This window comes from Aedes albopictus, chromosome 2 (genome assembly GCF_035046485.1).
Source record: "Aedes albopictus strain Foshan chromosome 2, AalbF5, whole genome shotgun sequence".
Taxonomy (NCBI): Eukaryota; Metazoa; Arthropoda; class Insecta; order Diptera; family Culicidae; genus Aedes; species Aedes albopictus.
In genome coordinates, this window is record NC_085137.1 from 348,010,950 (window position 1) to 348,023,305 (window position 12,356).

The window sequence follows — 12,356 nt, forward strand, 5'->3', positions numbered from 1 at the left end:
GCTGCTCAAAATTTAATATAGAGGCTGTTTAATAGAGATTTAGGCTCTTAAAGCATGCTTTATGGAAATATTTGATATGTGGAAGATGTCTGGACTCCCAAAATGGCGATTAGAAAATCCAAGATGGCGGTCTGAAATCCAAGATGGTGGCTTCTAATTCAAGATAGCGTCTTTTTCTTAAGAGTTTGATGCTCAAACATTATAAGCCAGATAAACGATATGATTTCTGGTATCATGAAATGGATTTCTGTTAATTGTATGAAAGTGCGATTACATCAACATTTCACTTGAGTTTTATTGAAATGGGGTTTCGAAGGCACGAGAAAGGCGCCATCACCACTAGGTGGATTAATTAGGGTTTTTATACTTCTTCACGCACACGATGACAGATACAAATGGGATTTCCCATTGGAGTGAGTGCATTTTTGCTGCCGTCAGAGCCAGTTGAAACCTCTTCTTGGAAATTCATATTACACGTAACACCATGATTCTATTTTCCCGGGGGTGGTACATCCTACCCTCTACGCCCACCCAAACATGCCCACCTGCGCGCCATCTGCTGTTGGTTCTAATTTGTAAACATCTTTTGTTTAGTTGTTTATAAACATTAACAATAGAAAAAACATTAGCGTAATTACCTAAAAAACTGAGCATCAGCACCGAAAGGAAGAGAAAAACGCTAATGTTTTTTCTATTGTTAATGTTTATAAACAACTAAACAAGAGATGTTTACAAATTAGAACCAACAGCAGCATTTCATGAGTTGTAGTGTTAAATTATCCTCATATTAAAGCATCAGAACCGCTCTGGGAGTTTTCAATTTTCAACCGATTTCCGCACTCCAAACAAAACGAAAACAAAAACAAGTGAAAGTAAAGGCAAATTACGTGGGTTTCGGCTTCTCAGTCATGAATTTTGCGTCGACTACTTGGTTATCTTCGCCTACGTTTCGACTCGGGATGGGGCCTTCTTCAGGGCCTAAAATTTATTTCAATTTTTGTAATTAATTGAAATAAATTTTAGGCCCACACAGCAACATCTACAGTCCCTGCAGTTTACCCAGTATACGACATTGTTTTTATCCATTAGGGAGATCGGATCCTTCGCATTTTTATAGAGACAGCTGACTGCGCGCTCGGTTTTACACGAAATGCCTACGGATGGCAGGCTATTCCGAAGTATTCGTTTATCTGTGGATCATTGTATATCCCACCAACACTGGTTCGATATCAACAACCCGATGATCGTCCACATCACCTACAAAAACCAATCTCTTCCCACACTGGAGATGTGCCATATACGTGGAACGGCGCATACTGTAAACCAGCGCACCGACACCGATGGATTGAGTACGGCATACAGTTACCTTCTCTCTTCTATCAAACAACTGCAAACAGAGAAATTCTCACGGTTTGCAAGTCACTCACAGAGTACTTCAACTGATGAGAATACAATAATGAACACCTCAGATTCTCTCTCTAACACCCATACTAACCAATAGTTTTATTAGTGAGTCATACCCAAACCCGGTGTAACCAAGTAGTGCCAAATCCCTAGAACCCCTTTTTTCGAAAAACAGCTGATTAAAAATCAAATGAAACCGTTGAGACATTCCGGTAAAGACAGACGTAAGTCCAGAAAGCTATGAAACGCACAAAAATGAATGTGATGTGACTAATGTATTTCCCATTTAGCGATGCCCGTTGTGGAGAGAAATCAACCCTTTAGCTACCGAATTTTTATATTTTGTAAAAAATATTTTATCTTGTCGTCTTAATATCGAGTAAGTTTGTAATTGTCCAGAAAACAAAACTTTGTAAGTAATTGAAATAAATTTTAGGCCCTGAAGAAGGCCCCATTCCGGGTCGAAACGTAGGCGAAGATAACCAAGTCGTCGGCGCAAAATTCATGACTGAGAAGCCGAAACCCACGTAATACCAAATTCCAGTCGAACTCCCCTTCGTTACAAGTAAAGGCAAATATTTCATAATGGCGAAAACAAAACACTGATTTTTTCGGAATAAAATTTTTCAATATAATCCAAATAAAATGTTTGGGATTATGCTTGAATCACATGCTGACTTGCTTTTAGCATGATAAAACGGTGTTTAAATCAATTTTGCGAATGAAAATAGATATTTTCTTGGTTGGCCGTTACGTCCTTTTAATGGTACTAAAATTCAATAGAGGGTAGGCGCAATTTGCTCCCAGTTGACAGCCAGCTTACTCCCCTGTATTTTCCACCATGATCATATAGGGTGAACAGGTATAATATGCCGCCCTTAAGCAGAAATGGCAATGTATCTAAAATTGGCGCCTTATTCCATCTATTGTCCACTGCAAATCGTTGTTCCGAAAGTCAGTGAAGTGTTGCATAAGAACTTTGCCTTTGGAGAGACGGCTATGGAAGCTTTGAAACGTTTTTCGAAATCGTTCCAAAATTGACCTTATCAAAACAAACGGGGCAATACGCCCCATCAAAAGAAAAACGTCCAGCCCCGTGATAAAACTGTATCAAGGATCAATTCCACCACATGCTTTTCCTAGGAGGGTCTTTTAACAAGTGTTCAACTGCATAAAAGTTGCAAAATAACACAAGCGAACAGAACTAGCTTCGTTTACAATGGTCAGTTTACAAGAGGTAAAATATTACGCCAAAAGCCTCGATTTCAGACTTTTTGATATTTTTATTGCTTTTCTGTACCAATCAACTAACGGACCAGCTTGATGGCAATTATTCTTCAATATTTAAGATCACTAATCGATCACGCCTGCGAAAAGCGCTTGAACCGCTAGAAAGTGAAGGGGCGTTTTGCCCCGGTGGGGCGTATTATACCCTTTTACCCTACTGCACCATTATTGTAGTCAAAGTTTAAAATTTTCATTTTCAATGAATGAAATTCAACGTGAATTTTGAAAATTATCAACTAAGGGATCAAAATAAAATTCATTTTGGTGAATGAATTTTTTCACCTATTCATTCATTTTTCTGTCACTGACAATTTTCACTGAGGAATATAACTGGATCGTAACTCCCGATTATACTTCCAATCACCTCAAAACTTGTGAATAGTAGTTAATTAGAATACTTATTATATTTTCTATTTGTCCATTAAGTCGGATTGTGCGTCCGTTGACAGAAATTGGACATTTTACGACGTGTGAAAAAATATTCGTGACAGAGAATTGAATGAAAAAAGAAGGGCATTCAGCTGACAATGAATGTGGCCAAACACGAATGAAAAAAATAGAATGTCAATCTTCACTTTCAATTTTCGATTGTTTTAATCTCTGATAGTAATCCCCCTAAGTTAGATCCCTGCGCACGCTTGTGATGTAATGATGTAATATTATTCATTAGATTGACGAAAAATACCCGTCAACCCTAATTGTTCGTAACACTTACTAATCGTCTACCTGTCTATTTGCCAATATTATTCTGGGGTAATACGCACCACTTAAGGAAGATGCGTCCAAATGCATATAAAAAGGCAATAATTTATTGGTTTAATGAATGCATTGATAGCATATACTTTCATTCTAAGAGAAACCAAACAAAATTTCAGCCTTAATACAGTTCAGCTCTTGAAAATAACATTTTTTGTAAAGATTAACATTACGGCTTCGTATGTTTATGCGGGGCAGTATGCACCCTTGCTCGGGGTAAAATGCACTACAACAATGGGGCAGGATGCACTCAAACAAAGAGGCAAGACGCACCACAACATTGAGGCAAGATGCACCGTCGAGTTTAGAAATCTTTTTACTTCTTAGACAAAATGCAGGTTTTAAGACAAACAATAGCTCAATTTAGTTTGCGATTACTTACAGAGCACTCATAGATATTATTACAGCTTGTTTTCTATAGGTGCGTTTTGCCCCAACCAATGGAGTGCATATTGCCCCAATCAATAGCAAAAAATAAAATAGTTTAAAACATATAATTTACGTATATTACTGTTTAAGTTATTTTTCCTCTGCTTAGCATTGCCCTCAATGAACTGAATAAACACAACAGCATTAGATGTTTGGTCGGTTTTCACCATCAAATCATTCGACAAACGATCGGAAAAATTACATCAGAATCGTGCTTTTCAATTTTATTCATTTTTCTCATTAATTACGTAACGCAGATATGTAAAATTTTCCAGATGCTCATTTATTAAGACGTTCTATTAGACTGATAAGGTTTCAAAGCTCTAAAACCGATAATCCCTGAAAAACAAAGGGGGTGCGTTTTGCCTCGACAGTGCGTATTACCCCAGATGCCCCTACGACCCAGCCCAGGTGCAATTTCCATATCACCAATGGGAATCTCTCATCGCAATCGGAACCTGCGGTGTCATCATCACGTAGTAAAGCGTCGCATCATGATGGATGCATGAAGCTGCACCGCCTATCGTAATAACCGTACCGCACTGCATATTGATTTTTTCACTTCAGTTGCTTCCGTACCGGAAAAAACCTAACTTACCTATTTGTTTTTCACAGCACTCATCGCTCGATGTGAAACCTACTGCAGCGGGGGTTGGTGGGCCGTGTGGCCACTTGTAGCTTTTGAATAGTGCATTTTTCAATCGCTAGTTTGTTGATTTGAAGAGGTGCCTGCCACCCGGTCGTTGGTTGTTGCTAAACGCTTGCGTAGGCAACCATTTGGCTACGATTGCACAGCACTTTCATGCAACAGATTGACGACCGCGTCACCTTGTCATGTTTTCAACTTCTAGACAGCGGAAAACTGTCGGAAGGTGTTTAGCGTTTAGCGCGGCGTCAGGGCGATGACGATGCCGCTTTAACAGCACAGAAAAAAATAATGAGATTTACACGTCATGTAAACTTCATTTTAGTCATGTAAACTTAATGTTATGATGGTTTACATGATATATCATGTAAATTTGTATTATATGTCATGTAAACTCTCAGAGTCATGCTGAATTACATGACATATAATGGAAGTTTACATGATATTTCATGAACTTTACATGATATGTCATGTAAACTTCTGTGATATCCCACGCTCCAATTATGTGCATCATATGTCACAGAATTTTACACTCTTTTTTCGATCTGTGAGGTTGTTGTTTCATGGAAAATTAAGTTGGATTTAAGTACTAAGGTATTCTTATGTGATGAATAGTAAGCACATTATATTGTACATATAATTCAACTTTGGAATTATATATATCAACTCAAAGTATATATTTAGATATAAACAATCTGATAATGATGTTTTTGGAATAATTACTGTTGTTACTGTGAACAAATACGTATTTGATCATAGTATTATTATTGTCTCTTGGACTCAAATGTCATATCCAATTTTTCACTATCCTTTTAGCTAAAATGTAACAGTTTACGATGAAGCAAACGTTGTCTTACTATTATTAATGATAATTACTATATAATCGGTTGATGCAAAATGTTCAGAACTGGTGACTGATAGAAAACACGTGTTTTATATCCAAGAAATAATTACTTCCACCATCAGTTGCAAAATTAAACTTTAATCACTTCCAGTAGTATATTACACATCCCTTAAAATGTTTTTCCGTTCTCCTTTTCTCAATTCCAGGAATGTTCAATTTTCGTGTTCGAGAAACGCACAGCCGAAAAGCTGCACAAACCCAAGCGGAAAGACTTGGTCACGGAAATCCTGCGAGCCTCAGTCAAACAGCTTGAGCGGTTTCGGCATCCCAAAGTAAGTAAAATTCGGTGAACTTACACGTTTAATTTGTCGGACACGAGACGGTTGCGCTATGATTGCGCTATGAAACCACCACAATTCGTGGCTTCAATTTGAACTTTCTCTCGTCTAAGATCTACATTCCACTTACTACAGAGAAATTCAATAAACACCTCTTTCACGCAAAGCTTATTACTAAACAAAATTTGAAATACCAAACTGCACAGCACATACCTAATTGATGCATGCTACACTACAGCATGCAGCACTTTCCAGCGTTCTGGCGGAATCCTCTCATGGGAAACCCATTCTTCCAGATGCCCGTCCTCGGTTTCCTCATCATCCTTTCCGCGAATCCATTGTTTCAATGGTGGTACGTTTGTAGCCCAACATTGCGATGTTTCGATGAAAATATTACAGCAAAACAGAAGCTTTATATACGTGTAGATGTGCTTAGAAATATTCCTTGAGGAATTAATTCAAAATATGTTGTACGTACTCCTTTATCTTACAAAGGACAACACACAGAACACCCAGTGGCCCAGTGATGAATTTTTCGAAAAGTTTTCACTGCCTTGAGCGGGAATAGAACCCACACTCCAAGGCTTACGATACGTCCAAACGACTGACGTCTCTAACCTCATGACCACGAAGCCCACACTTAGTGCACTTAAATTTTAAAAAAAATGCCTTCACGCTTTTTTCTCATGTGAACTATTTTATAAGACAACTGAAATCAAAATATGTAGTTATTTATGCAACGATTTGCAAAATGATGATTTTTACATAATGCAACTCATTTCTGGAATTTTTCATGAAAGTCCTTTTATGGCTCCCCATGGATTTCTATACTTAACTTTTCTTATATTTCCTCACATTTAAACCACTATTGACACATTCTACCGTGACGTTACAACGTTTTGACGCATTCGTTGTCAGATTTTCTTCTATAACTCATGAAAACGAGCGTAAACCGCAAAATATTTTTTCATATTCGGATTCCTTGTAAAATTTCTGATATATTTGACCTATTGAACATTTAGTTTTCATTAGAAAAACGTGTTCAAAATGCGTATTTGTAGCGTGACGTTACAACGCGCTGGAATCTGACCCTCTCTAACGCGCTACCCACATCTTAAAAAATCTGCTCGGATTTTTATGATATTCTGAATTTTTTTTCCACCATTGAAATTTATTGGTTTGTCTTCAATTCAATGGAATAAAACATTTAAATTTCGGATTTGTTTTTGAATAATCGACTTTTACATTTCGTGACGTTACAACGCCCGTTCAGTTTCAAACAGGGTTCTGCTCGCGTTGTAACGTCACGAAAATGCACATCATGTTAAAATCAGCATAATCAGCCAAATTTACCCGAATTTGTGAATATATCATTGCATTATCTTCACTGCTGCAAGGGGAACTTTATTCTATTGAAAAACCGTTTTGGCTCGGAGGGCCAAGTTATTGCTATCAATAGTATGAATACTCCTTCATGATGGTTAATGACACCGGCACCCATCTTTGGTTTAGTATCACCCATATTCTTCTAGTTTTGTTCCAAAGACTAACGCGCTTTCGCACCGCCAGATATTCAAATTTTTCAGCATATAACTCATCACGCCGTTGAGATAAGGCACATTCTACCGTGACGTTACAACGTTTCTACGCATTCGTAGTCAGACTTTTCACTATAATTCATAAAAACGACTGTAAACCTCAAAATATTTTATCGTATTCAGATTCCTTGTAAAATTTCCGATAGGTTTGACCTATTTAACATTTAGTTTTCATTAAAAAATCTTGTTTAAAATGCGTATTTGTAGCGTGACGTTACAACGCGCTAGAATCCCCCTCTACCGCGCAACCAACATCTTGAAAAATTTGCTCGGATTTTTATTTTAAACTGAAAATTTCTCCCACCATTGAAATTTATTGGTTTGTTCTTCAATGCATTGAAATAAAACATATACATTTCGGATTCGTTTTTGGATAATCGACTTTTACATTTCGTGAGGTTACTGTTCAGTTTCAAACAGTGTTCTGCTCGCGTTGTAACGTCACGAAAATGGACATCATTTTTGAATCAGAATAATCAGACAAAATTGTCCGAATTTGTGAATATATTATTGCGTTATTTTTACTGCTCCAAGATCAACTTTATTCTATTAAAAATCCGTTTTGTGATAAATGGCTCGGAGGGCCAAGTTATTGCTATCAGCAGTATGAAAACTCCTTCATGAAGGTTAATGGTACCCATCTTCGGCCTAGTGCCACCCATATTCATCTAATATTATTTCAAAGACTAAACCGTTGATATTTATTACTTCGCACCGCCAGATATTTAGATTTTGCAGCATAAAACTAATCACGTCGTCGAATTAAACATTTTTTCAATAATTTATGCAATGTCATTGATTCAATTAAAAACGCTAAGATGTGCGAGCAGTTATTGAACCAAAGACATACCTGAGGATCTGCATACCACTTAGGGGCATCAATTTCTGTGATCCAGAGACAAATAGACCTAATTCTGACAAAAAAATCCATCCTATATATGTCAGAGTCATAATTACTTAGAGGATTAGTGTCTTTGGCAAAGTTGTTTGATAAGTCAAAAACTTAAATCTGATTTACTATTTGATGTGAGATTCAGACACACTGGGCGACGCTTATTAAAAGTTTACAATAGTTTAGAATTTTCCAAAAAGTTTTCAACAAATTTTGATTAGTTGAGCAACTATTTTTTGGCAAAATCTTTGGGCACATTATAAGAAGTTACAACATGTTGAATATTTTTTGAATAAATATAAAGTGCGTTATTTTTCAAAATTTCAACTACCACTAGTCAGTTAGAAACTTGAACCAAACGGACTTTAAACTGAAAATTCTTGACAAGATAAACAACTTTTCCAAAGACATCAACATTCTAAAAGTCTAAAGTCTAAGTAATTAGACTCCCGAGATATATGAGTTTCAATTTCGTAGGTGTTACGTTTGTTTGTCGGTGATTCATGTTATATCAAAAATAGATGTAACACTGACGTAATATCCATCCCATATATTTCAAGATCCTAACTATTTAGACAGTTGGTGTCCTCGATAAAATTGTTTGGCTGGTCAAGAACTTTCAATTGATGGGTCGTATGATTAGGAGGCGCTAGAGGGCATACACATTATTAGTTTTACTTATCTTATCTTATCTCGTGATTAATTGGAAAGATGGTTGCTTCATTAAAGTTGTTTGGTAGATCACTAGACTTTCAGTTTAATAGCCGCATGGTATTAATTTCTGCCACACAGTGGTAGCAGTTGCAAATTTTCAAAGGCATGCCACTTTTAATAATTACCCACATTCAACAAGCCGTAGCTTTTTATAAAATACATCAAAAATTCTCAAATTTTGACTGATAGTTCCTCATCTTGTTATCTGTAATTTCTACAATTTTGGACTTGGTTGGTTAGCTCTAGACAAAGATGGAGCGCTTTAAGCAGAATCATATTTTGACTGTGTTCTATTAACTCTTATATCTAAGGAATAAGTGAATCAAAAAAAATTAAATTTTGAAAGTTAAGAATTATATATTGATCTTTGATTACAATTTGATTTGAATACAATATGTCCAAAGTGAAAAAAGCTCCAGCTTGTAGAATACTTTTCAAGAAATTCTAACCCCTTGCCTGCTTTTGCAAAATGGAAACCAACGTCTTCTAATGGCTAAATCCCACATTTATTGGTAAATCAACTGCAAGTCCTTTACTTACCAAACAACGTTACCGAAGAAATCGTATTTTTATATAAAAGGTCTTTAATAAAATAAAAAAATAAAAAAAAATATATAAAAGGGATCCTGAGATGTATGAAATTTAAAATTTGTAAGTTCTCTAGCGCCGCCTGTTGGTGGAACTTTAAATCAAACTGTCCATCAACTGTAAGTCTTTGACCAACTCAAAAACTTTGTAATTTCGTCAGTGTTTCGCCTGTTGGCCACTCATATCACAGAAATTTTCGGTTTTATGGTATTAGATGACGATTAAAATTTTTTACAATATTGCAGTACAATTACATCGTAGATTTTGGCCAAACACCATCTCCCCCGTCCTTCAAAAATCTACGTAGTTTATTAGCCGGCAATGGTACGCAGTTTATAAACGATATCTCGAAAACGAGCTCATACACAACGAGAACGAAACTGTTTTGAATATAGAACTACGTTTGTCCAATTCAGAAGCCGTCCAAGCCAGAAAGATTTGGTCTTTTCCACAGAACTTTTTTTCGTGACGTTACAACGCAAACTTCAACCAGGTGAAACTCAGGCTTCCGTGAACCGATTTTCTTTTTTTTTAGCTCATTTGAAAGATCTTTTCGAGTACAAAGAGCATACAAAATGTCATATTTGTAACGTTTTCCGTATTTGAATAAAATTTAAAAATGTTGATTTTTCGTGACGTTACAACGCAATAAAAACCCATACTATGATCAGCCATATTTCAAAATTGTAAAGTCTTCCGATTAAAAATCTTTTTTTGCTAAAAAATCTACATACATTTATCTACAAATGATGGAATACTTTTGAAAAATCAGTGTGTTGGTGTTTAAAATACGATAGTTTGGATGAAAAGTGTGCCTAAAAGACTTAAAATCACGATTTTAATGTTAATCTTAATCGTTGTTCAATTTATATTTATTGTCATACTAATATCATGTCGAATAAATTTTTGGATGACAAAAGTAATGTAGAATGTGATAAAAATGTCAAATACCGTCAAGGCACCATTCACCGTGGATTTAAGATGATTCGGGGCGAATAAGGGCTGTAATTTGACACCAGTCTTATAAACATTGTTGGTGCCGCTGTTAATTGCCTTCATTATAGGTTAAAATGAAAGTAATATCCACAAAAGTAGAACATTTTTCACAAAACTTGGTGATATAGTAATATTAGTAGAAGGTAGTAAGGTCGCCTAATTCCGTGGTAGGTCACCATTCACCGTGGTAGTAGGTACCCATTCACCGTGTATCAGATATTTTATTCTTTTTTGTTGAAAAATGATCAAAACAACCCAGCCAAGGGAATTTTCATCTTTTATATTAATTTCAAGTAATAACTTGCAAGATTTAATTAGAAAAACGAATGTTCAAATTTTCAATTTTTTCTACTTATATGGGACAATATGGGGCACGGTGAATGGAGACCATCGATTTTTAGGGTACCCATTTACCGTGCCCTCTCGTTTCAATTGGAAAGTACGAGTAAATCTACTTTCTTGTTAAATCTGCTTCGGTAATGCAAAATACGTACCTGATATGTGGAATTAATTGCTTCTTGGTGGAATAAAAACGTTACTACATTTAGTTTATCGCTTGAATCACCTTAGCGCAGTTTTCGTTTTTTGACTATGAATGCAGTAAACGAGCAAAAAACCGCTTCATGTAAACACACTTTAGTGTCAAAATGATACTTTAAAAAGTTTCTAATAAGCGTTTTGACATGGTAACAATTCATTAGTGTTGTATTGGTGAAATTGAATGGAAATTGTCATACCATTCAATCGTAATATGGAAATAATGAAAAAATATTCGAAGGCACACGGTGAATGGAGCCCCCACGGTGAATGGCGACTTGACGGTATGTCATTACTCAACTTTGAAAAATTGGTATTGATGATACGGGGCCCGTAGAATGTGTCTATTACTTCCTTGACTAGAAAAATTGTTATGCCACTTATGTATTAACAAATCACAAAGTTTATCATTTTATTTGTTCGATGTGTTTCATTTGCAACATCTACGGCAATCCCATCTGAGCTTTCTTCTCGAATTCTTCAAGCAATTTCTCCTAGGATTTCTTCTAGTGGTCCTTCTGAAATCTTGGAAGAAACTACTGGAGCAATCATAGACAATTTTTTAGAGGCCCAAGAAAGTTCAAAGTAAGCCGTAGAAAAATTGAGAAATTTCTAAATGATCTTGTGGAGGGATTCCAGAAAGTATTCCAGAGAAATTCTCAGAACGATTTTCAAAAAATCTCCTGGAGAACCTTCTCGAATGTCTTGAGTAGTTCTTAATAGTTTCTCTTCAGGAAAGGCTTCTGGTTCGCCTTCAGAAATTTGTTCAGGGGCTCTTCATGAAAGTCCTCCTGGGGTTACCCTAGAGGCATTTTCTGATTTTTTCCAAAACGTTTCAACAATTTCAGAAGAAATTCTAGAAGTAATTCCAGAAGAAATTCCCGAAAATATCCAAGAAGGTTCTGTGAGAGGAATAACCCATCCTCTTGAATCCCTTCTTGAGATGTTTTTGGAAATAGCTTGTAGGTCTCTAGGATTCCTACCAAAAATCTTTTGAAATTCTTCAAAAAGAACCCCCTTCAGATTTTTCAAGAATACATAAAAAAAACCATTTGGGATTTCTCTTTTGGATCCATATGGAATTTCTGTTTTTTTTTTCTGAATCTCTGTTTATGTTATGAAATAGGGGTGCATAAATTAAAACAGGACATAATAGCTAAGTTCTTGTGAAATGGTTTTGATACTGGCATTTTTAAGTGGGGCCATTGTGTTTCAAGTGAGCCTAAAAGGAGAGGTATCTTAGGGGTTCCAGTGGAATTTAAGAGGAAGGTGCTTTCAGCGAATTCTAGATGTACTACAGAGGGTATATGAGCTTGGTAGAGGTGCC

The 12,356-nt window shown here is 36.1% G+C and overlaps 1 protein-coding gene across 11 annotated transcripts in view; it reads left to right on the forward strand.

Moving 5' to 3' along the window:
* Nucleotides 1-12,356, forward strand: part of LOC115263194 (SCY1-like protein 2) — a 447,209-nt gene that overhangs the window by 246,891 nt on the left and 187,962 nt on the right. For all 11 annotated transcript variants that reach the window (XM_062852674.1, XM_062852676.1, XM_062852679.1 and 8 more), the window contains exon 3: nucleotides 5,573-5,698. In XM_062852674.1, coding sequence (XP_062708658.1) covers nucleotides 5,573-5,698 — 126 coding nt within the window. The remainder of the gene's footprint in view (nucleotides 1-5,572; nucleotides 5,699-12,356) is intronic.